The sequence below is a fragment of the Labeo rohita genome, chromosome 23 (genome assembly GCF_022985175.1).
Source record: "Labeo rohita strain BAU-BD-2019 chromosome 23, IGBB_LRoh.1.0, whole genome shotgun sequence".
Lineage (NCBI taxonomy): Eukaryota > Metazoa > Chordata > Actinopteri > Cypriniformes > Cyprinidae > Labeo > Labeo rohita.
Window position 1 is genome coordinate 18,609,468 of NC_066891.1, and position 26,526 is coordinate 18,635,993.

Here is a 26,526-nt window from a genome sequence, read left to right on the forward strand (position 1 = left end):
ATGAGTAAATGAGTGAGGATGTATGAATAAGGATGAATGAATGAATAAGAATCAGTGAATGAATTTGGATGGATAGATGAAGATGAATGAATAAGAATGAATGAATGAATGAATGAATGAATAAGAATGGATGAATGAATGAATGAATGAGGATGGATGGATGGATGGATGGATGAATGAACTGTTGTTTCCAAAATTGTTTTTTGGAATGGAAACATTTACTTAATTTACTTTTTCTTCCTTAACTAATATAACTTAACTTGAATAAATATCCTAACAACCCTAAAAAATCTTTTTGTAAACAATTATTTTCTTAAATGTATTATTGTTTAACTATTGTGTTTAACTGTGGTGGTTTTTGTGCAAAAAAATAACTGTTTCGACATATCGAAGTCGATATTATTTTTATAAATATAAGCTCAAACTTAATGTGTGTATGTGTATATTCTTGCATCAAAAAATGTATCCTTAACTAGAGTGGGAAGCCAAAAACATTAGAAAGTGTCTCTATTGTCCCGTATTTCAGTCCACACACTTAAACTGTGTGAATCCACAGAGCTGTTAAGTCATGCTAGAGGAATTAGAAATGTGTTTTTTGCAGGGCCCCAGCATAGCATTCCTGTAGTTCATAATCCAGTTGATCACTGCTAATCCTATTGTTGGCAGCTGACACTCAAAACTACCCCAGTAAGCATGTGTCTAGTGTGTGGTAAGCACAATATTGTACAAGTGCTGATATCAATGTCCTGCAGAGCTTATGAAGATCTGAAATAGATACTGAGCTTCTCCTGGTCGTCGCTGTGATCTTTTCAAGGGAGCCGAAGAAATGCACGTGCCTCAGTAGGTTTAGCCAGGCCACTGCTGGAGGTTTTGTTGCTCATGACAACAACTCGGCTTAGACAAAGTGCTCTGGCGTTCGTCCACGCTAACACTCATGTTCTGACCTGATTCCAGAAGACCCATTCCCTTCTCCTCCTCTGCTTCCAGGTTGGCATGGAACTTGCCCCCCATTCTGAGGGAAGATTTTGCTCAGGCTATGACCCAGATTTTTTTTTTTTGTCTTGGCAGTTACTTGAGCTGCGAGCCATGCTAATTTAAGTCGTTACAAATGAAAATGTACCTGAAAAAAGGTGTGAAGAGGCTCCTGTCAGACTGCGTCACTGTTCCTAAGTGCATTTTTTCCCTCACTTTTTCTTTATGTCTTTCTGCAGGATTTAAATAAGTGCTTTAAGTGTGACTCTCGGAAGCCATACAATGCCTATCATCACAACAACAGCCACAGGGTGAAGAATGTCATCTATCAGAGAGACAGCAGAGGAGAACTCACCTGGTGGCAATCTGTAAATGGTGTGTGAGGGTTGTGTTTTGAGACCAAAAGTCTTTGTTGTTTCCGTTTAATATGTGATAAGTGTAGTTAAAATTAATCATTATTCAAATTATTACTGGTACACGTTTTTAATATTAATGTGTACTATATACACTAACAGTCAAAAGTTTTTGAACAGTAAGATTTTTAATGTTTTTTTTAAAAAGTCTCTTCTGCTCAGCATGCCTGCATTTATTTGATCCAAAGTACAAAAAAAGCAGTAATATTGTGAAATATTTTTACTATGTAAAATAACTGCTTTCTATGCAAATGTAATTTAAAATGTAATTTATTCCTGTGATCAAAGCTTTATTTTCAGCATCATTACTCCAGTCTTAAGTGTCACACGATCCTTCAGAAATCATTCTAATATGATGATTTGCTGTTCAAGATTATTATTATTATTATTATCAATATTTAGACAGCTGAATACATTTTTTCAGGATTCTTTGATGAATAGAAAGATCCAAAGATCAGCATTTATCTGAAATAAAAAGCTTTTGTAACATTATGCACTATACCATTCAAAAGATTGGAGTCGGGTTTTTTGGGGGGAAAGAAATGATAGAATTTTTTTTTTTATAGCACGGATGCTTTAAATTGATCAAAAGTAATGATAAAAATCTTTATAATGTTACAAAAGATTTCTATTTCAGATAAATGCTGTTCTTTTGAACTTTCTATTCATCAAAGAAACCTGAAAAAGGTCTACGCAGCTGTTTTTAAAATAATAATAATAACAAAAAATGTTTTTTGAGCTGCAAATCAGAATATTAGATTGATTTCTGAAGGATCATGTGACTGGAGTAATGATGCTAAAAAAACTCAGCTTTGAAATCACAGGAATAAATTACATTTTAAAATATATTCAAAGAAAAAAGCTATTTTAAATAGTAAAGATTTCAAAATTTACTGTTTTTGCTGTACTTGGCTCAAATAAATGCAGGCTTGGTGAGTAGAAAAGACTTCTTTAAAAAGCATTAAAAATCTTATTGTTCTAAAACTTATGACTGGTAGTGTATTTATTAGAAAAAATCTAAAAAATAGAACATTTTAAAGCAAAATTAAAAAAACGGCAAATTAAAACTAAGAAAATGTATGACCTATGTAACCTGAAAGCTATGAAATCCATGTTATTTTTTTTTAAATCCTTTTCATGCAATAATTTATGATGATTCGTTTACTTTAGTTAGTTTTTAATGTTGTTTCTCTTTTTAATTTAAATAAAATACATTTTTTTAAAAATATTTAAAAGTAATTAAAAAGATTTAAATGAAAAAATATATTTCATTAATGTGAATTGGTATATACAGTTAATTAGTGTATAGCTACTGTACATTAAAAAAAAAATAATAAAATAAAAAAAATAAACCTAGACACATAACATAGAATAAAAAAACATAGAATAAAAACATTAAAAACTAGTGGTGTTAGGTTTGTGGTCAACACTAAAGAAAATGTATTACATAATTCTTTTTCCTAAAAATTATGAATTTTGAATAAGCTTTTCACTCAGTAAATTGTAATAAAAGACATGACTGCATAAATTCCACTGAATACTTGTAGATAACAACTTTATCTACTCATCTGTCGATTTGTGTGCAGGAGAGGAGACTGTCGGTATTAGACTGAATCTTGAGGCCGAGTTCCATTTTACTCATCTCATCATGAAATTTAAGGTATGTATACAGTATAAATGAATATACATAAGCACAACAATATATTTCAATAATAGTTAAAGGGATAGCTCAGAAAAAGATTAAATTCTGTCATCAGTTACTCACCCTCACGTCGTTCCAAACCCGTTAAACCTTCGTTCATCTTCAGAACACAAATTAAGATATTTTTGATGAAATCTGAGCGCTTTCTCACCCTTCGTAGACAGCAATGTAATTACCATGTTCAAGACCCAGAAAGGTTATAAAAACATCGATAAAATAGTCCATGTGACATCAGTGGTTCAACCTTAATTTTGTGCACAAAGAAAACTAAAATAATGACTTTACTCAACAATTTCTGAAATAAAGAAAGCTCTCGGATTTCATTAAAAATATCTTAAATTGTGTTCTGAAGATGAATGAAGGTCTTATGGGTTTGGAACGACATGAGGGTGAGTAATAAATGACAGAAATTTCATTTTTGGGTGAACTGTCCCTTTAAGTATATACAGTATATCAGTAAAAGTGTATCTTTGCATCTCCACAGACATTTAGGCCTGCTGCTATGATAATTGAGCGTTCTTCTGATTTTGGCCATACGTGGAGGCCATATCGCTACTTCGCCTACAACTGCACCAAGACTTTCCCCTGGGTTCCTGCCCACTCTCTGCGGTTTATCGATGAGGTCATCTGTGAGGAGCGCTATTCTGACATTGAGCCGTCTACTGAAGGAGAGGTGAGTGTGTGCTGAGGTTATTTTAAGAATATTTTTCAATCAGTGTTTTATTGTTACTTTTGAATGCAGCATTCACTCACAGTCCCACTATATGGTTGTATTAATATTTTTAGGTCATCTACAAAGTGCTTGATCCTGCGATCCAAGTCAAAGACCCATACAGTCTTGACATTCAAGGTTAGTGAAGTGTTGTGTGTTAGTTTTTTATTCAAATGTATTTTGTTTATATGTAAATAGGATTATTAAAAAAATAGTTCACCCAAAAAATGAAAATTTGCTTAAAATTTACTCACCCTCAGGCCATCCAAGACGTAAGTTTGTTTCTTCATCGGAAAACAGATGGAGAAATTTAGCATTAACTGGAAATCACATGCTCAACAATGGATCCTATGTAGTGAATGGGTGCCGTCAGAATGAGAGTCCATAAAATAAAGACATCACAATCCACAAGTAATCCACATGACTCCATGAAGTCCATCAATGAACATCTCGTGATGTGTAAATCTGCATGTTTGTGAAAAACAAATCTATAATTAAGGCATTTTAACTTTGAACCATCACTTCTGGAAAAAAAATGTGATTATATAATCCATAATAACGCTTCCACCAGTGCAGAAGTCCTTTCCTTGTTGTCCTTTCACATCAAAATTCACAGACATGTTTGTTTAGAACAGGTTTGTACTGTTTTTGTTTAAACAGAGTTTGATCTGTGCATATTTCTCTCCTGATTCAAAGATTTTTCACTATTATGGATAGAGGACTTGTTTGAAGTTAAAAACTTCTTAAGGATGATTTTGTTTCATACAAATACGCAGCTTTTCATTTCTAAAGACATTAATTGATGGACTGAAGTTGTGTGGATTACTTGTGGATTACTGTGATGTTTTTATCAACTGTTTGGTCTCTAATTATGACGGCACCCATTCACTGCAAAAGATATCACCAGTGATATAATGCTAAATTCATCTAAATCAGTTCTAATGAACAAACAAACTCATCTACATGTTGTTTTAGAACAGTATAATTTGGATGACCTCTTTTAATGGCCAACTTGTGAGTTATTTACTTGCTACTGCCAATTTTACTCTCATTTACTGTAGTAAGTGTTCATTTTACTGTGTGTATACAACACTGCAAGTAATGCAGCTGCCAATCACACGGAGCTTTAACAATCTTCCCTCAGATTTGTTGCGGATCACTAACCTACGGATAAACTTCACTAAACTGCACACTTTGGGCGATAATCTGCTTGACCGGCGTCCGGATGTGCTGCAGAAATATTACTATGCACTGTATGAGCTGGTTGTACGTGGGAGCTGCTTCTGCTATGGTCACGCGTCAGAGTGCGCACCAGTACCGGGAGTGAACACCAGGGATTCGGGCATGGTGGGTATCCGTCAAACTGATTTTAAATAACAGCTTGATTATTGCTGGATTGTGAATGAAGCACACTATTTAACACATCCCATCCTTTTAATTGGACAGATTCATGGACGTTGCGTGTGTAAGCACAACACTGTGGGATTAAACTGTGAGCGCTGCAGAGATTTCTACCATGATGCACCCTGGAGGCCTGCTGAGACTGATAACGCACATACATGCAGGGGTAAGATACTGTACACATGCATGTAGAATGCATTTCAAATGGCAAATAAATTTTAATTTGTGACCTTTTTTCCCAGAATGCAACTGTAATGGCCACTCCAACCAATGTCATTTTGACATGGCGGTGTATCTGGCTACGGGCAACGTCAGTGGAGGTGTGTGTGACAACTGTCTCCACAACACCATGGGCCGCAACTGTGAAACATGTAAACATTTTTACTATCAGGATCCAACGAAAGACATCAGAGACCCGGCAGCATGTATCCGTAAGTTGTTCATTTTTATGAGACTTTGCGTGGTTTTCTCCTGTCTGTTGTTCATGTTGTTTCCTGTTTGTATGCAGCTTGTGATTGTGACCCGGTGGGATCTGTGGAGGGAGGAGTTTGTGACAGTCATACTGATCTGGATCTGGGTATGATTGGCGGTCAGTGTCGCTGTAAGCAAAACGTCAAGGGTCAGCGGTGTGACTACTGCAAAGAGGGACACTATGGACTTAGTCTTGACAATCCACTAGGATGCCAACGTAAGTGATTGTGTGCAGTTGTTGGATGTGAAGTCAGCTCTTCTCAAGTGTTCCACTAACATTTGACAACTAGAAACTGGTCTAAAGGGAACACGGGGTATTAAGACTTTTATGACTTAATATTAAATAAATGATGTCTCCTACTAAAATATGTAGTAGAAAACCCATGAAAGATTTACGTTATTTTAAAAATTCACATTGTTTTATACACAGTATGGACTATAGAGGGGCATCATTATTTCAATGACATGAAATGGCTGCATTTGGTGAGCTACCGGTGCAACCTAATGCTATTTTTACCACAACACAACGCAGAAAATAAAATACTGATATGATGCCACATTGTGCAGCTTTAGTCAAAGGTCAACAAGAGAAGCGATGTAAGTCTACACTGCTTTTCTTCCAGTAAGAAGAGGAGAAAAGAATGGGAAGACACCTGTGGACAAATAAACCTTCCTAAAGACCCACGTCTTTGTTCTCTCCACTTCAGCCCTGATGCCTTTGAGGCTTTTAGTCAATCACAGCTACTGAAAGAGCTTACAGATGGCAGAAACAAGAAATGCTAGATGCCATCCTGGCAGAATGTAAACATGCTGATGCTTGTCATGACACCACAGCCACTGAAGGAGTTTCTCAGCACGGATTTCACTTAGTATCTGGAGTGTTTAGATTCCTTGTGGGGGAAAATCGATGGTATGGCATTTGGTTTAAGCCTACGCTTATATCCATCGCCATCTGTAAGCACTTTCAGTAGCTGTGATCATCGTATCAGTATTTTATTTTCCAAGTTGTGTTGAGGTAAAAATAGAGACAGGTAGCACCAGTTGCTCATTGAGTGTAACCATTTGACGTCATCGAAATCATGGCTCCTCCCATAGTCCAAAATATGTATAAAACAATGTGGATTTTTTCAATGACGTAAATTATTCATGGGTTTTCAACTACATATTTCATCATTTACATTATATTAAGCCATTCAAGTCTTAAAGGAGAAGTCGACTTCCGAAACAAAGATTCACATATAATCTACTCACCCCCTTGTCATTCAAGATGTTCATGTCTTTTTTTCTTCAGTCGTAAAAAAAATTATGTTTTTTGAGGAAAACGTTTCAGCATTTTTCTCCATATAATGGACTGATGCACTGCCCCGATTTTGAAATTCCAAAAAGCAGTTTAAATGTGGCTTCAAACGATCCCAAATGCGGTTGTAAACGATCCTAGCAAAACGATTGGTTATTTTCATTAAAAAAAATACAATTTAAATACTTCTTAATCTCAAACGTTCGTCTTGTTTTGCTCTCCTTGAACACTGTGTATTCTGGCTCAAGACAGTTAGGGTGTGTCGAAAAATTCCCAAACCTTTTTCAACATACCCTAACTGTCATGAACTGCAATGCAGTCCAGGCAGAGTAAGACAAGACGAGGGTTTGACATTAAAAACTATATAAATTGTATGATTTTTATGAAAATAACGGATCATTACGCTAGGTAAGACCCTTCTTTCTCGGATGGGATCATTTATAACCGCATTTGGGATCGTTTGAAGCCGCATTTACACTGCATTTAGGAAGTTCAGAATCTGGTCACCATATCAGTCCATTATATGGAAAAAAAATGCTGAAATGTTTCCCTCAAAAAACATAATTTCTTTACGACTGAAGAAAGAAATACATGAACATCTTCGATGACAAGGGGGTGAGTCCATTATATGTAAATCTTTGTTTTGGAAGTGGACTTCTCCTTTAATACCACGGGTTCCCTTTAAACTAGAGTTGCACCAATTGCAATTTCCGATTTTCTTTCTAAGACCTATAATTAAGAGCATATACAAACAAAAATCTATGCTTTTTTTAAATGCAAAAAAAAATTATTTACCTAATAAAAATATAATAAACATTACAATTCCCCCAATCTGAACTGAGTTACAGATATTCTCTATATATGCATTTACACTGCAAAATTTAAAATGCATAAATAATTTTATAAGATTAATATTTTAAATATTTTTTTAAACATGCAAATAAGAAATGTTGGGAAAAATGCATTGATACTTTTAAATATGAAACCAAACCACCCGTAGGTGGTGGCAAATGACTGTGAGTCATTTAGTCATTCATTCAACTGATTCGTTCAAACGGCAAATTAATTCAGAAATGAGGCAAGTGACTGTCTTTTGTGAATGGGTTCTGAATCATTAACTCAGTTTATTCATTCAAAAACATTGATTCATTTATTAACATTAAAACATTATTCTGCTAACAGTTCTGCTGTGACTTTGACTGGAACTTTTTCATCAGCAAAACTGAGAAAAACAGCCAATATTGTGTCTAAAATATAAGTCATTTAATTTTAACTTCTTGTTTATTGAACTACTATTGTATAAAATCTGTGTCACTTTGCAATCACGTTGACATTCGGGTTAAGCGTCTTGATCCCTGCTGCATACCCATGTAATATATGTATATAATCATATGTATATAATCATATATTATAATATTTATTTTTGTATAAACAATACAAAAGTTTGGGCTCTGTAAAACTGGGTAATGTTTTTAAAAGAAGTTTCTTATGCTCACCAATAGGCCCCTGTATATGACATTTATTTTGTTTATGTGTATGTCATTGGCAGCGTGTAACTGTGACCCCCGTGGCATCACTATGATTGGGGCGCCGTGTGATCAGATCAGTGGTGACTGCTCCTGTAAGAGATACGTAACCGGCCGCTACTGCAACCAGTGCCTGGTACAACTTCATTCTCTCCTTAAACTATAACCATCACCAAAAAGTTGCATTTTTAATTTTGAAAAATTAAGAAAATATCTTTATGTATTTGATTGTGTACAGCCTGAATACTGGGGACTCAGTAATGATCTGGCTGGTTGCAGACCCTGTGACTGTGACTTTGGTGGAGCAACCAGCAGCAGGTGAGTCACTGACAATAGTTATTGCATTTAAATGTGTATTTACCCTTGATTAGTAATAAGGAAGTGCCTGGTATCTGGGTGTAGTTGTGATATGCCAAGATTAAAGTCCTGCATTCTTTAGGGATTTGATTGGGATGGGTACTAAAGTCAAAAAGTCTTTCATTTGTTTAGAGAATTGAACTGTTCTCTTTCACCTTCAGATGCAGGATGGACAATGGTCAGTGTGAGTGTCGGCCTCATCTGATCGGTCGGCAGTGTTCTGAAGTGCAGCCTGCGTTTTTCTGCGCTTCTCTAGATTATAACAAGTACGAAGCAGAGAAAGCTACAGGTCACTCCCCTGATGATCCTAATCTTCCAGTGAGTAATGCTCAATTCCATGGAGGTCATATTTCTAAAATCCACCTAATACTGGCATTTTAACTATGTATTATTTTTCCTTTTGGCAGCCTAAACTGTACAGAGTTCATGTCATATTATCAGGGTACTGTTTTAAATCTTCCTGTTGTTATGAATACGTGTCTGTTCTGCTCCTGGGGGTGATGCTGGTATCATGGGTCATGGAAACAGGATCAGGCACATAGACTGAGAGAGTAAAATGTGTATGTCTGTGAAAGAATTTCTCAATTTTTCGGTTCAGATGGATCTTTCACTCCATAAATGTTGATGTAAAGTATTAAATGTCAAACCGTATACTTTGATGGTTTATACGGATGTGAGTTGAACCCTCAGGTACCTTTACTTCCACTGCTTTGTGTGACAAAACAATCAGAGCAGCATGCCTATCTGATACCATCATATCCTCTGAGTCACACTTAGGTTTGGTGATAGCTTTGGTTAAAAATTCAGTGCCTTTTGCCTTAAAGGTTTATTCACCCAAAAAAATGTCATGAATTACTCACTCTCATGTCGTTTCAAACCCGTAAGACCTTCATTCATCTTCAGAACACAAATAAAGATATTTTTGATGAAATCCGAGAGCTTTTTGACCCTGCATAGACAGCAATGCACCTGACAAGTTCAAGGCCCAGAAAGATTCACAAGGACATTGTTGAAATAGTCCATGTGACATCAGTGGTTCCACAATTTTTTCTCTTCTGTGTCAGTCTTCAAAACACATTCACAAGATTACCACAAAAAGTATTCTCGTAGCTTTATAAAATAACAGTTGAACCACTAGGGGTGGGAATCTTTAGCTACTAGGTGATTAAATTTTTTGTGCACAATTGACATCAAATGCACCAGTATTTTGATACAAAAACACACCAGTTTATAGTATAGGTCCTGACTCAAGAAATCAGTGTTACCTTATATCTATTATCTTTTTAATAAACCAAAAATATTTTACACTTCCCATTATGGATGTGCCCGAATCCGAATACCAAGTTCGGAAAGGAAATGACTTGTAGCCTACTTCCCTTCCTAAAGGGAATAAATACGAGATGGGAGGAAAATACATATATTTTGATTCTTCCTATCACAGTTGTATCGTTGGGTAATTATACTATATATAAATTGCACGCATCAGGGAGCCATTATTAATATGCTCGCTTTTTACTTTCACTTTCAAGATTTGCGATTGCACATACTCTGTTTACACAATGAAGCGGCAGTAATTGCCACACATTTTACACGATTAGATGTTTGTCAGTGGTGCTCAGGATCTGCAAATCATTCGCCATTGTCCTATCAGTCACCTCTCCTTACTCTGTTTATGTGGTAAGTGAAATTTTATGTAATGTAACAGGCAACCGCTAGCAGACAGCTAACCATGTCCCTTTAGTGGCTGCATAGAACGCGTTGTTCATTTTCCGTGCCTTTGTGAATATGGATTGGGGCACATCCCTACTTCCCATAAAAACAAAAGATCAATAACTTTAATTACTTGCCCTGGCTGAAAATGGGGCAGGATGTATTTGTTTTTCTTCCTCCATTGCTGTTGCTGTTGTTCCGATAACATCATATTATTAGGCTAGACTATTATTATTATATTAACTAGAAAATCGATTTTTGAAATTTGTGAATCACTAGAAGACTGAATCATGATTCAAATGTGAATCAATTTTACTGATTATTTTAATGATGTCCTTACCTTTCTGGGCCTTGAATGCGTCAGTTGCGTTGCTGTCCATGAAGGGTCAGAAAGCTTTGAGATTTTATCAAAAATATCTTAATTAGTGTTCTGAGGATGAACGGTCTTACGGGTTTGGAAAGACATGAGGGTGAGTAATTAATGACAGAATTTTCATTTTTGGGTGAGCTATCCCTTTAAATCAGTATTTTTGCCTGTTTGTTTGTTTTTCAGTTAAAATCTTTAAAAAATATATATTAATATTTTGGGGAAAAAAAGATTTCTTTTCACATTAGCAGTTTTTTAACCGTAATTGAGTGAGGTTTTTCCAGGATGGTTCACTGTACCCCCTTCAGAAACTCAGACAGTGCTGGTTGTGCAGGCACACTGTGCTTGCACAAACAAACACGCTGATGAACTGCAGAAAGCTCCACGGGTCCACAACTGAAGTGACCCAGAATAAGATCAGAGAGCAGAAGAGATGCCAGCCTGTCAGAGAGACTTATTAATGCCCACCACACATATAAACACACACCAGCACTGTCTGGTTCACACAGTCTTTCACCATCATCATTCCAGTTCACACTTTCACTGCCTGTCACCTCACTCACTTTTTTTTTTTAGAAAGGGTGTGATGTTGTGTTGAAACGTTTGGGGTTGGGTGTTAAAAGAAGACTCTTATGCTTACCAAGACTGCATTATTTAACTGAAATGTGAAATGTTATTAGAAATCCACATGACCTTTTTATTTTAATATGTTTTAAATGTAATTTATTCATTTGATGGCAAAGCTGAATTTTCAGCATCATTACTCCAGTCTTCAGTGTCACATGATCCTTCAGAATTTTGTATAAAAATGTTAACTTTAATGGAGAACTCCACCTCCAGAACAACAATTCACAAATAATTTACTCACCCCCTTGTCATCCAAGATGTTCATGTCTTTCTGTCTTCAGTCGTGAAGAAATTATGTTTTTTGAGGAAAGCATTTCAGGATTTTTCTCCATATAATGGACTTCATTGGTGTCCTGATTTTGAACTTCCATAATGTATTTTAAATGCAGCCTCAAAGGGCTCTTATCTAGCTAAATGATTGGTCATTTTTTTCGGAAAATAAAAAATTGTTTACTTTTTAAGCACAAAAGCTCATGTAGCACAGACTCTGGGATGCGCGTTCACCTACTATGGAATCACGTCGGAAGGTCACATGGACCTAGGCGGAACTACAGACCCAGTGCTTACAAAACGAACGCAAGAAAGTAAGAAGTAAGAAAGTACAAGTCAAATGCTGTTTACAATCAAAAAGGTACAACGATGTCGGATGATTCTAAAGTTGTAGGAGAAAATAACATGGAGTTTTTCGACATACTCTACCTTTCTGAGTACACAGACAATGAACTTGTGGTGATTCGAAGACGTGATTCGTAGAAGTGATAGGAAGTTCGGATCATTTTAACGACTCGGACCTCTGAGTCTCGTTCAGAAAAATGAACGAATCTTTTTTCGAGTCATTTCGTTCATTTTTGCAAAATCAGCATCACGTGACAGCCGCATAAGATGAACGAACGATTTGAAAAACCCGAAGACTCGAAACAGGTGAACTAATTCCAGTACAGAACCTAATAGGATGTTGAGCATGCGCGGCTGAATGAATCACTCCCCATTCTTCCCGAGTCAGATTAAAGATTCGTTCAAAATGAACGAATCGTTCAAGAACGCGCATCCTAGAGCCTGTGCTACACAAGCTTTTGTGCACCAATGAAGTTCATTATATCCAGACAAAATCCTGAAACGCTTTCCTCAAAAACCATAATTTCTTTACGACTGAAGACAGAAAGACATGAACATCAACATGAACAAGGGGGTGAGTAAATTATTTGTAAATTGTTCTGGAAGTGGAGTTCTCCTTTAATTACCTTTAGGCCATCTGATCAAGTAATGAGTCACAAAAGACATTAAAAGTCACATTTGGTATTATTTTTGGTCAAGTGATAACTTTCAAATGTTTTAGGGCAATCCAAGGCCTCAGGCTGAGACCGACTGTGTGCAGCATCTCAACAATCAACTAAGAAAACGTCGTCATCATCGCCGGCACATTGCCCAGCAGCAGAGGGCAGCTTTGAGACGCATCCGACAGTTGCAGCAAACTGTAAATTGCATTCTCCACTTTCATCAGCCAATCCATACCTTACGCTACACTGCCATATCTAGTTTAATATGAATCTGTCAATCTGTTTTCAGCCCAGCGTAAGCACAGTGCATAGAGAGAGACAACCAGGTCAGATGGTCACATGGACCGGGCCGGGCTTCGCTCGGGTTAAAGACGGCGCTGGCCTTGAGTTCACCATCAGCAACATCCCTTACGCTATGGAGTATGACATTATAATCAGATATGAGCCAGAGGTGAGTGGTCTGAAACACTGGAGAGATTGTTTCAAAACGTGGTAGCTGACTAGGTGGTGGATTATTTTAGACTAGCCAACAAACAGCAACCAGCTGGTTATACCAACTACAAGTAATGACCATCAGGAACCAGTGTGACTAGAAACCAGCTACTATGTTTGAAAACTCTCTTTAACATTGCAAAAAATGATTTTCTTCCTAGGTATTTTGCCGCGTTTTCCAGTATAAACATCTAAACATTCTTAAATCAATACACATTTAGTTAAGTTTTGTTTTTCTGAAAAATATATCAAAGTTAAGTGAGTTTAAGCTTAATGCATGAAAAAAGTATCTGCTAGTGAGTCAGAAAATTAACTCAGAGATTAAACTAGTGAATTTTTCTTACCTCACTGACAGGTTTGGTAGCACTTTAGAATAGGGAACATATTCACTATAAACTAAGAGTTTTCCCACAATAAATTCCTAAGTTGCTGCTTAATAATAGTTAGTAAAGTAGTTGTTAGTAAGTTTAGGTATGAAGTAGGTTTAAGGGATCTACAATATGGTAGTGCAGAGTAAGACATTAATATGTGCTTAGTAAATGTACACTATGAATCAAAAGATTTTTAATTTTTTTTAAGAAGTCTCTTCTGCTCACAAAGCCTGCATTTAAGCCAAAGTACAGCAAAACCAGTAAATTTTGAAATATTTTTACTATTTTAAATAGCCCTTTTCTATTTGAGTATATTTTAAAATGTAACTTATTCCTGTGATTTCAAAGCTCAGTTTTTAGCATCATTACTCCAGTCACGTGATCCTTCAGAAATCGTTCTAATAATATGATTTGCTGTGCAAAATCCTGTATTATTGGTATTATTATGTTAAAAACAACTGAGCAGAATCTTATCAAGTTTCTTTGATAAATAGAAAGTTCAGAAGAAAAGCATTTATCTGAAATAGAAATCTTTAAAAATATTAATTTCTATAATTGCAGATAAATGCTGGTCTTTGGATTTTTCTATTCGTCGAAGAATCCTTAAAAATGTACTCGACTGTTTTAAATATTGATAATAATAATAATGATAATAATAATAATAATAATAAATGTTTCTTGAACAGCAAATCAGCATATTAGAATGGTTTCTGAAGGATCTGGAGTAATGATGCTGAAAATTTAGCTTTGATCACAGGATTAAATTACATTTTTAAATATATATTTAAATAGAAAACAGTTATTTTAAATAGTAAAAATATTTCACAATATTACTGCTTTTGTTGTACTTTGATCAAATAAATGCAGGCTTAGTGAGCAGAAAAGACTTCTGTAAAAAAAAAAAAAAATCATTAAAAATCTTAGTTCAAAAACTTTTGACTGGTAGTGTACTAATAAACAGCCAACATACTAGTAATATGCATAACTAGTTAGTAGTGAGAACTGGTCCTTCAAATAAAGTGTTACCACAGTTTTTTTTGTGTGTGTGTGTGTCTTGTTTTTAAGCATAAACTCACTTAATTGATAATTGATTTTTCAGAAATTTCTCATTTCGTTTCTCAAGTAAATGTATCCTAATTAAAAATGTTGAGATATTTGTACTGGAAAACAAGACAAACATAGTAAGTAAAAAAATCCAGTGTATTTTCTTAATAAAATACCCCAAAATATCATATTTGGTATAATTTTAAAATTTATTTTATAAGTAATCATTTTGTCCATTATTTTTGTTTCTATGCAGTCCACAGAGGACTGGGAGGCTCTAGTGAGCGTCACATCCCTGGATTTACCCACAAGTCTTCGCTGTGGAAACATGTTGCCCACAGAGCAGATGTACACAGTCACAATGTCCCACCACAGAAGGTAATATCATTGTGTTTATGTCTGTGTGTGTCCGTGTTTACCTGACGTATAAGGAATGCTTTTTGTTTTTGGATTCAAGTATGCATTCATATTTCTTTGTAAGCACTCCATTCACAGTTGGTGTAGTGTAGACTTATGTTCAATTACGTATTATGTACAAAGTACTATATTAAACCTTGTGGCCCACCCTCACTTCATGGGAAACAGATTTCCAAGGCAGTTGTTTTGATCATTTTCCTTCATGGAGTTCAAGTTTTTAGGTGCCATTGTAATCTGACTCTAATCTGATTTTTGGCCTCGTCCCAAGCTCGGGGAATGCAGGAGTAAATTAGACTATGTCAAAAGCTGCATATCCTTTTGAGCAACCACTGAGAGAATTAAAAAATAAGACACTGGCTGAGTAAGAAAGTAGGAGAAACACGAGAAAATGAAAGGAGACAGGGAGCCAGGTGAGTTCAGGAAGTTCAATCTGGATATTACTGGTCTAAGTCTTTCGATGGAGAAATTAAAGCCGGGCAGAAGATAAGACTTCACAGACTTTATCAGGCTGGTGGAGCTGCTGTAGAAACTAAATAAGGGTGGCTGTCTGGTGCTGGAAAAGGATTTGAGTCAATGAGTGTTGTTAACATAGAGGGAGGAAGCAGCTGTATGTGCTTTAACCCGATTAAAGCTGGTGAAATATATTGATACTTTGTGAATAAAAATAATAATCATGTCCCGCATAGTAATTGCATATTTCTGACGAACACAGTGCCAGTTAAAAGTTTGGGATCAGTAAAATTCAGATTTATTTTATTATTAGTTTATTTATTTTTCGTTTTATTTTTTTGAAAGAATTTTATTTAGCAAGGATGCATTCAATTGAATAGTGACAGTAAACATAGTTTTAATTTTATTAAATTATAATTCAAAATATTTAAATTTCAAATAAATTCTGTTCTTTTGAACTTTCTAGTTATAAAAAAAATTATAACTGTTTCCACAAAAATATTAAGTGGAACAACTTAATACTAATAATAATAATAATAAATGTTTTTTGAGCAGCAAATCAGAAAGATTTCTGAAGGATCATGTGGCACTGAAGACTGGCGTAATGATGCTGAAAATTCAGCTTTTTCATCACAGGAATAAATTACATTTTAAAATATATTTAATAGAATATATTTTATATTTCTATATAGATATTTCTATATTTTAAACTGCAATAATATTTTACAATATCACGTTTTTGCAGTATTTTTGATCAAGTAAATTTAAAACAAATCAAAACGAATGGAAGTGGTTGTTATTTAAATAGGAAAACTATTATATGATTATGATCTATTGAAATAGGTCACAGTTAAATTAGACATTAAACTAAAAATTTTCTTTGGATCCCATCAGATTTTTGGACTCTGTTGTACAGTCAAATCAACATTTATTCAGACACCTTTAGCATTTCTCACATTATCACAGTTTATTCGCTAGAAAATGGTAATAAAATGTGACAAGAACTCAGAGTTGAACTGTGTCTTGATAACGTCAGATAACTTTGATAGAAAGGTATATAATGCATTATAATCAACCTAAAATTTAGACAACTGTTAGTATGACAATATTAACACAACTATCAATACGTTGTTGACCAACTACCAAGCGATGCTTATGTTTGTTCAGTCTGTGGCATAAAAAGGTCACGTTAGCAATTAAAGAAAACACGCTTAAGCAAAAAAATGGTCAGGTCAAAGCGTCTGAATAATTTTTGGTCCCAAATGTTTATCAGTTTTACTGGTAGTCCACTGTGTGAAGATTTTTTTTTGGGGTATAATATGTCACAGTTGACTTAATTTTGCTATCTTCACTTACATACTTGAACTAGTGTCCTGCACCCACTATTAAAGAAAATATCAAAAATGAAATGTGATGTCTAAATAATTTGGTTTGACTGTATATGCGCAGACATTTTTAAATGATTTGCAGTAGTAAACGTAAAGAAATATGCATTGTTAGGCTGTTTATTAATATATAGTAATGTTTGTAACTCTTGACAGGTATGTTGAAATGCCAAGGCCTTTTTGCTTTGAGCCAAACAACCAGTATGTGGTGTCCATCCGTTTCCAGCGCCATGGCGTATCTCACCGACACCTCACCGCCTTCACCCTGATAGACTCGGTAAGGATCCTCTCTCATTTACCATTCTCAGTCATTTTTACATATTATTAAAAGCTTTAAACAAAGGAAGGCACATGGTGCAATTTCCAAACCACAGTTAAAACACGCACTGCCCCCTGCTGGTGTAATTACATAAAACTTACTGTAAAAATGACAAATGCTTACTCTTTCTTTCTTTCTCCCCACAGCTTGTACTGATACCCAGGTATGAGGAGCTCCCAGGTTTCCAGGGTGACGACGGTCCAGATGAGCGTCGACGACAGGAGATGGAGTTGTATATGTGTTTGGATTCCTTCATGACCATGCCGATGCCTGCGCTGGCCGAGCTGTGCACTGCGCTCATCTGCAGCATCTCCGCGATCATGTATAACGGGGCCCTGGGTGAGTCGCACAGTGATGGGGTCAAAAGTTAAAGGGATGGTTCACCAAAAAATTAAAATTCAGTTACTAATTACTCACCCTCATGTCGTTGCAAACCCGTAAGACCTTCGATCATCTTCAGAGCACAAATTAAGATATTTTAATCTCATGCTGTTGTTTAGTCTTATATGAATGTCTTCTTAAACAGTGATAATAGTTTGAACTTTTTGTTTCTGCAGCTTGTCAATGTGACCCTCAGGGTTCAACGAGTGCTGAGTGTGACAAAGTTGGAGGTCAGTGCCATTGTAAACCCAATGTTATAGGCCGTAATTGTGATCAGTGTGCACCGGGGACATATGGATTTGGGCCCAATGGATGCACTGGTAAGACTTTTTATTGTTAGAGGAGAATAAATATTTTAATTGATATTTAATAGTGATGTCAAATTGATTCATTGTTTTGTTTACATAATATATGTTTGTGTTCGATGTATATATAAATACACACACAGACATATATATACAGTTGAAACCAGAACTTTACAAATGTTAATTATTTTACAAAAATTACTATTATTTTCTCTTGCTGACTATATGTAAATGTGGTTTATGTGAAATATCTTATTGAGGTCAGTACTAAATAAAAAATAACATGTATTTTGTATGATCCCTTTATTTTGGTAAAATAATTAACATTTTGCAGATTCTGCAAGGTGTGTGTAAACTTCTGACCTCAACTGTATTTAAGAAATATTTACATGTATATATGTGTTCATATTTACTGTATATGTGATTTATATTTAAGGTATATATTTAAGCACACACACATATATTACGTATACACAAACTTTTATTTTAGATGTGATTAATCGCGATTAATTTTTGACAGCACTAATATTAAAATGAAAATAAACTGATAATATAAAAATAGTTATTAGACACTTAAGGCCATCATCGTTGTTTTTATATTGTATTTTTTTTTTTTTTTGTTTGTTTAAGATTGTAATTAAATTCAATTTGACACATTTCTCATTGTCCCTAACTCCCTTTTCTCTGTCTGCAACAGTATGTGACTGCCACTCTCAGGGCTCTGTAGGGCATCAGTGTGACCCTGTTACGGGCCAGTGCCTTTGCCGGCATGGGGCGAATGGCCGCCAGTGCTCAGAATGCCAGCCAGGTCAGTGGGGATTTCCAAACTGTAGACAGTGCCAGTGTAATGGCCATGCAGAGAGCTGTGACCCTGAAACAGGCGAATGCTATGAGTGCAGAGACTACACAGCTGGACAGCTGTGTGAGAGGTGAGAGACTACTTAATGTAGTCAATACACTGATTACATAAGTGAGACTAAATCAATGTGACAAATTACAATTGGGTCACTGATTAAAGTCACAATGTAATGCATTAAAGCAATGTAATGCAAAGGAGGGTGAGACAGACACAATCTTCATATTAAATATGACAGCAGGTAAATTAATTAAAGAATTAGTTCACTTTCAGAATAAAAATTTCCTGATAATTTACTCACCCCGTGTCATCCAAGATGTTCATGTCTGTCTTTCTTCGTTAAAAAAAAATAAGGAAAACATTCCACGATTTTTCTCCATACAGTTGAGGTCAGAAGTTTACATCACCCTTTTCAGAATCTGCAAAATGTTGATTATTTTACCAAAATAAGAGGGATGGTATTAAGTGCATGTTATTGTTTATTTAGTACTGACCTGAATAAGATATTTCACATAAAAGATGTTTACATATAGTCCACAAGAGAAAATAGAAGTTACATTTATAAAAATGACCCCATTCAAAAGTTAACATAAGCTTGATTCTTAATACTGTGTTCTCAGAATGATCCACATCTGTGTTTTTATTTGTTTAGTAATAGTTGTTCGTGAGTTCCTTGTTTGTCCTGAACAGTTAAACTACCTGCTTCAGAAGGTTTAAACGCTCACTGATGCTCCAGAAGGAAACATGATGCATTAAGAGCCGGGGGGGTGAAAACTTTTAGAATTTAAAGATCAGGGTAAATTTAACCTATTTTGTCTTCAGGGAAACATGTAAGTATCTTCTGCAGCCTCTGAAGGGTAGTACTAAATGGAAAAAAATATGATATTTAGGCAAAATAAAAAAAATGCACACATCTCCATTCTGTTCAAAAGTTTCACCCCCAGCTCTTAGTGCATAGTTTTTCCTTCTGAAGCATTTGAAGTCCCTCAGTTGTCCTCAGTGTGAAAGAAATGGATCTCAAAATCATACAATCATTGTTGGAAAGGTTTCAAATACACAAAAATGCTGGAAAACCAAAGAATTTGTGGGACTTGAAGGATTTTTCTGAATACCAGAAAGTAAACTTTTGAATGGGGTCATTTTATAAATTCAGCTACTATTTTCTCTTGTGGACTATATGTAAACATCTTTAATGTGAAAGATCTTATTCGGGTCAGTACTAAATAAACAATAAAATGTATTTTGTATGATCTCTCATATTTTGGTAATAATAACTAACATTTTGCAGCTTCTGAAAGGGGGATGTAAATTTTTGACCTTTAACTTTATATGGGACTTTAGTGGTGGCCAACAGGCTGAATGTCAGTTTCAATCAGTCATTTTCTAAAATAAAGTATATTTTTTATACTTTTTAACCACAAATGCTCATCTTGCATTAGCTCTGTGATGCACATGCACCTCTTTACGCATTGCGTAATCACGTTGGAAAAGTCACACGTGGTTAGTTCTATATCAGTGTACTTCGGTTCAAAAATGTAGGGTAAGGCAAAAACGTTATCTAATTTTGTTGTTTTGCTTTTTTTGTAAAGGACGTTTGACTTTCTTTGTACATTCACTTTGTAAACATTGGGTTGTTACTTCCACCTATGTCACGTGTGACCTTTCCAACGTGATTATGTAATGCGTGAAGTCGAGCTAGTGCAAGACGAGCATTTGTGGTTAAAAAGTAACTGTAGAATACAATTTGAAAATGGCCAATTGTTTCGCTAGATAAGACCCTTATTCCTCGAATGGGATCGTGTATAGCCCCCTGAAGCTGCGCTGAAACTGCAATTTGGACCTTCAACCTGTTGATCCCCATTGAAGTCCACTACATGGAGAAAAATCCTGGAATGTTTTCCTCAAAAATAAAATAATTAAGATATTATTCTTTAAAGGAGTGTATTGATTATTCTGTCCTTTCTTACTTTAGGTGTGTAAACGGCTTCTATGGTAACCCAATGTTGGGTTCTGGCGAGCACTGTCGCCCCTGTCCATGTCCAGGACACCCTAACAGTGGAAACTCCAATGGCGCTTCCTGTCACGCAGACTATTCATCTAATCAGATCCTCTGCCAGTGTGCTCACGGATATGCAGGTAAACTAGTGTCACGAAATCAATAGTTTTTAACGCTCATTAAGAAGGTTTACTGACCATGTACTCTCTCAGGTCCTCGTTGTGATCAGTGCGCCCCTGGTTTCTATGGTGATCCTGGGCAGCCTGGCGGGATGTGCCGGCCATGTGAGTGCAACGGGAACATTGACCGCCAGGACCCAGAGTCATGTGACTCACGAACTGGTCAGTGCCTCAGGTGCCTGTATAACACCGACGGCCACTCTTGCTCTGAGTGTAAACCGGGTTACTATGGAAATGCGCTTGCTCAGGATTGTAGGCGTAAGTACAGTGAGACATAAGCTTCAAAACACAAGTGTTTTATTTACAATGAATGAATGAAGGTCTTAATGTCTAATTCTGCATTCTGTCTCGTCCCACAGGCTGTACTTGTGTAACAGCAGGAACTTTAGAAGACTACTGTACTGATGGAGTGTGTCACTGTGATAAACAAACTGGCCAATGCCCCTGCAAGCCAAACATCATCGGCCACAACTGTGACCAGTGCGCCCCCAACCACTGGAATTTCGGCTCGGACTGTGGATGCGAACCCTGTGAATGTGCCCAACCAAATGCCCTCAGCACTCACTGCAACATGGTATGTCCTGTGGCATACAGTATCTTTCTTCATCATTAAATCTGTATTTTATCAGACTGAAACTTAACATAAAACAAAAAATGACAATAAACAGACATAGGTCAAGACATGAACCGATGTGACTCTATATTAAAGGGACAGTTCACCCAAAAATATAAATTAATTCATTAATTACTCGCCTCACATTGTTCCAAACCCGTAAGATCTTCAGAACACAAATTAAGATATTTTTGATGAAATCCAAGAGCTTTCTGACCCTGCATAGACAGCAAGGGTCCTTCCACATTCAAGGTCCAGAAATTTAGTAAGGATATTGATAAAATAGTCCATGTGACATCAGTGGTTCAACAGTAATTTTATGAAGCTACGAGAATACTTTTTGTGTGCAGAAAAAGCAAAAATGGTTCTCGACTCCAGTCCTCAGGACCCACTGCTCTGCACATTTTGTATGTCTCCCTCATTTAACACACCTGATTCAGATCATCAGCTCTTTAGGAGAAAGATCCATGAACTGAACTGAGTGTGTTAGATTAAGAAACATACAAAATGTGCAGAGCAGTGGACCCCGAGGACTGGAGTTGAGAACCACTGCTCTACGCCACCCTAGATGAACAAAAGGTCTTATGGGTTTAGAACGACATGAGGTGAGTAATTAATGACAGAATTTTAATTTTTGGGTGAACAAACGCTTAAAAACAGGGATATTCAAACTCCTAAGGGCGGTCGTACACGGTGCGAATTCGGACAGTCGGAAGACCGTATGGCCATGCACACGTCACAAGTGACTTTGTTTACGGACGCAGTGGTACACGGTACGATTTTAAAACCTGCCGATTTCCGAGGCAATCACATTCACGAAGTTCCGCGCCAAAAACATGGACAACATCTCGGACGACCCTGTCATGATAAATGCTGCTCGATATATTAGCGCTCGCTGTTCTTGCCAGAGTTCAGCGAGTTTGTCCTCTTTCTCGACAGTCCAAATTCTCCGTGGCGCTGCCGTGTTCATCTTTCCTCTTCTGTGGTTTTCTGTTCTTAGCTTCTGATTGGTCATTTCCAGTTTGCTCAACAAATCAGCTCGTTCAACAGCACACACGTCACGCTTTCAATCCGACACCTCCCGAAGTTTTTTGACATGTTTAAAAATGATCGTGAGGTCGGGAAGTGCTCGTAAGGCACTCTGCTCATCTCGTAATTTCTCACACACCATACGAGCCCCGACCATACGAGAAGAGACGATTTCCTCCGATAACCAAAAAAATCGCATGCGAGCTCGTACGACCTCAAAAATCGCACCGTGTACGCCCACCTTACATGTGATTAAATATACAAGGCAACTATCTATTGTCATGCAAAAACATATAGTGCCTGCTAAGCTTGAAATGATACAAACAACATTTTGTTTTGCAAAATTAATTAATTGTCTTTAAACTACCATTAGACTGAGTCCAAACCTATTTATTCATATATTATTTAAGCATTTACTTTTTATTAAACTATTTATTAAATTGCCAATATATATATATATATATATATATGTGACCCTGGACCACAAAACCAGTCATAAGGGTCCATTTTTCGAAATTGAGATTTATACATCATCAGAAAGCTGAATAAATAAGTGTTCCATTGATGTATGGTTTGTTAGGATAGAACAATATTTGGCCGAGATACAACTATTTCAATATATGGAATCTGAGGGTGCAAATAAAATCAAAATATTGAGAAAATCACCTTTAAAGTTGTCCAAATGAAGTTCTTAGCAATGCATCAGAAATTCAGTTTTTATATATTTACAGTAGGAATTTTACAAAATATCTTCATGGAACATGATCTTTACTTAATTTCCTAATTAAGAAAAATCAATAATTTTGACCCATACAATGTATTTTTGGCTATTGCTACAAATAAACCCCAGCGACTTAAGCCTGGTTTTGTGGTCCAGGGTCACATATATATATATATATACTACAAAAATTCAAAATGGTCAGCAAGATTTGTTTAATAAATTAATATTTTCATTAAGCAAGGATGTAATAAATGAATAAAAAATGCTAGTATTTATAATGTTACAAAAGATTTTTTCAAATAAAATAAAATTTCAAATAAATGCTGTTCTTTTGAACTTCCTATTCATCAGATAATCCTGAAAATCTGGAATTTTGTCACAGTTTCCACAAGAATATTAAGCAGTTTTCATTATAGATATTAAGAAATGTTTCTTGAGCACATCATTTCTAAATGATCTTGTGACACTGAAGACTATAGTAATGGATACAGAAAATTCAGCTTTGCCATCACATGAATAATTACATTTTAATGTATTAAAATAGAAAATTGTTATTTTAAATTATAATATTACACAATATTACTGTTTTTATTGTGTTTTTAATCCAAAAAATGCATCCTTGATGAGCATAAGAGACTTCTTTCAAAATATTATGAGAACAGATGTTTAATGGTAGTGTTTCTTGCGAAATTAAAAATACATTTAAATATACAGTTTAAAATTAAACATGATTTAGACACAAACTAGAACAGATACCTAAATATTTGCCACCTTAAACAGTCGTAGTAGACATTTTAGACTTGCATTACGATCAGAGATGCTTCAGATTATATTCATTTTTTATTTATAATTAATTAATCTTTTTTTGTCATGGATTTAATTATGACTTAATGACTTAAAGGGATAGTTTACCCGAAAATGAAAATTTTGTCATTAATTACTCACCCTCATCTTTTTCCAAACCTGCAAGACCTTCGTTCATCTAAGGAACACAAATGAAGATATTTTTGATAAAATCCAAGTGCATTCTGACCCTGCATAGACAGCAAAGCAACTGACAAGTTCAAGGCACATAAAGGTAGTAAGGACATTGTTAAAATAATCCATGTGACATCAGTGGTTCAACCGTATGTTATGAAGCTACGAGAATACGTTTTTTGCGCAAAGAAAACATTACAGTTGAACCACTGATGTCACATGGACTATTTTATCGATGTCCTTACTTCCTTTCTGGGCCTTGAATGTGGCAGTTCCATTGCTGTCTATATAGGGTCAGTAAGCTCTCTGATTTTATCAAAAATATCTTCATTTGTGTTCCGAAGATGAATGAAGGTCTTACGGGTTTGGAACGACACAAGGGTGAGTAATTCCTTTGTGGGCTGTTCCTTTAATGATTTTCATTTTCTGCCTCTCTACTTGCAGTTCAGTGGCCAGTGTCATTGTCAGCCAGGTTTTGGAGGGCGACAGTGCAGTGAGTGTGAGGCATTTCACTGGGGTGATCCCAGAGTGCAATGTGAAGGTGAGTAGTGCACATACAGTACACGTCTTACTCTTTTTTCTTCTCTGTGTCATATCATTATTACTTTATCTCCCTCTGATCAGAGTGTAACTGCAACCCTCTGGGGTCCGAGATGGTGCAGTGTGACCGCGTAACAGGTGCATGCTTGTGTAAGGAGGAGGCTTCAGGACGTCGCTGTAACGAGTGCGCTCGTGGCTTTACCGGGAACTTCCCCGAGTGCGTTCCCTGCCATCCCTGCTTCCAGCTATGGGATGATGCCGTGTGCCAGATCAGCCGAGATCTGACCCACATCAAGAATGTCATTGCCATGATTCTGGAAAAGGGTGAGGTGCCTGGAGTCAGCGACAGCCGTATACGTGACCTGGAGGAGAAGCTGGCACAGGTTCAAGAACTGATTAAAGATGGAGACCGAGAGGGAATCTATAATTTAATAAGCCAGGCTATTGATGACTTGAGGTAAAGCTTGCACACAGTGGGTGGCACTGTAAATATCTGTGACCCTGGACCACAAAACCAGTCATAAGTAGCACAAGTATATTTGTAGCAATAGCCAACAACACATTATATAGTTTAAGATGATTAATTTTTCCTTTGTGCTAAAAATCATTAGGATATTAAGTAAAGATCATGTTCCATTAAGATGTTTTGTAAATTTCCTACTGTAAATATTTTAAAACTTAATTTTTGATCAGTAATATGCATTGCTAAGAACTTAATTTGGATAAATTTAAAGGCGATTTTCTCAGTATTTCTATTTTTTTTGCGCCCTCAGAGATAGTGGTATCTCGGCCAAATATTGTTCTCTGCTTATTTATTCAGCTTTCATATGATGTATAAATCTCAATAAAAAATTGCCCTTATGAATGGTTTTGTGTGGTCCAGGGTCACATTTCACTATCGTAAGGCTTGAAAACAGGGCCTAAAAATCATTTGTCACTTGCATTAACAAGGGTTAGCTTATCATTCTTAAAATTTAACTTAATCCATGCATTATTTTGCAAAAGCTGTTTTGTTATGCACCCAACATAAATTATATGTTGCATTTGGCACTTTGCAAGTATAATTTTGGACTTTGGTTGCATGTTACATGAGGATGACTGCCATTTTTCTCTATTTAAATGGACATATTTTCAGAGCGGAGATCGCTTTGACTGATGGGCGTCTGATGGGCGTGAGTCGAGAGCTGAATGTGACGGCAGACCTCAACAATGCTCTGAAACGAAACCTAACTGCACTGGAGAACGAATTGAAAGACTTGAACAATACACTTCACCGACTGCGCAAAGAGCTGCAGAGTTTTCTCACTGCTGGACTGGCAGGTATTATTTTTTAAGAAGTTTTGTTTGAGCTGTTAGAAAAAAAAACATAAGACTTGACATTTGTTAAATTCAAAATCCAATCAAAATTAACCAAAGAAAAAAATAATCAATTACTTCGTAATATTCTAATCAAAATTTCTTGTCTGAAATGACTTTCATTTAAGGCCAGTTCACACCATCAAAGATAATTAAATTGATAATATCAACAGATGACGATGTTCTTTTTATTATAAGCTCATGCTGCCTATTTGTCGTCTGCAGCTTTAAATGCTTGAGCTTTTTGAAGTCAGGTAAATTC

The 26,526-nt window shown here is 35.9% G+C and overlaps 1 protein-coding gene across 1 annotated transcript in view; it reads left to right on the forward strand.

Moving 5' to 3' along the window:
* The window catches only part of lamb2l (laminin, beta 2-like), a 58,873-nt gene that overhangs the window by 26,042 nt on the left and 6,305 nt on the right, over window positions 1–26,526 (forward strand). Inside the window, exons 4-27 of the mRNA XM_051096416.1 lie at window positions 1,212–1,347; window positions 2,972–3,045; window positions 3,572–3,760; window positions 3,874–3,937; window positions 4,944–5,146; window positions 5,246–5,366; window positions 5,443–5,631; window positions 5,709–5,888; window positions 8,518–8,630; window positions 8,733–8,812; window positions 9,013–9,169; window positions 12,892–13,029; window positions 13,122–13,283; window positions 14,996–15,117; window positions 17,148–17,268; window positions 17,457–17,649; window positions 17,868–18,011; window positions 18,694–18,925; window positions 20,825–20,988; window positions 21,061–21,285; window positions 21,387–21,601; window positions 24,813–24,909; window positions 24,993–25,365; window positions 26,044–26,228. Coding sequence (XP_050952373.1) covers window positions 1,212–1,347; window positions 2,972–3,045; window positions 3,572–3,760; window positions 3,874–3,937; window positions 4,944–5,146; window positions 5,246–5,366; window positions 5,443–5,631; window positions 5,709–5,888; window positions 8,518–8,630; window positions 8,733–8,812; window positions 9,013–9,169; window positions 12,892–13,029; window positions 13,122–13,283; window positions 14,996–15,117; window positions 17,148–17,268; window positions 17,457–17,649; window positions 17,868–18,011; window positions 18,694–18,925; window positions 20,825–20,988; window positions 21,061–21,285; window positions 21,387–21,601; window positions 24,813–24,909; window positions 24,993–25,365; window positions 26,044–26,228 — 3,877 coding nt within the window. The remainder of the gene's footprint in view (window positions 1–1,211; window positions 1,348–2,971; window positions 3,046–3,571; window positions 3,761–3,873; window positions 3,938–4,943; window positions 5,147–5,245; window positions 5,367–5,442; window positions 5,632–5,708; window positions 5,889–8,517; window positions 8,631–8,732; window positions 8,813–9,012; window positions 9,170–12,891; window positions 13,030–13,121; window positions 13,284–14,995; window positions 15,118–17,147; window positions 17,269–17,456; window positions 17,650–17,867; window positions 18,012–18,693; window positions 18,926–20,824; window positions 20,989–21,060; window positions 21,286–21,386; window positions 21,602–24,812; window positions 24,910–24,992; window positions 25,366–26,043; window positions 26,229–26,526) is intronic.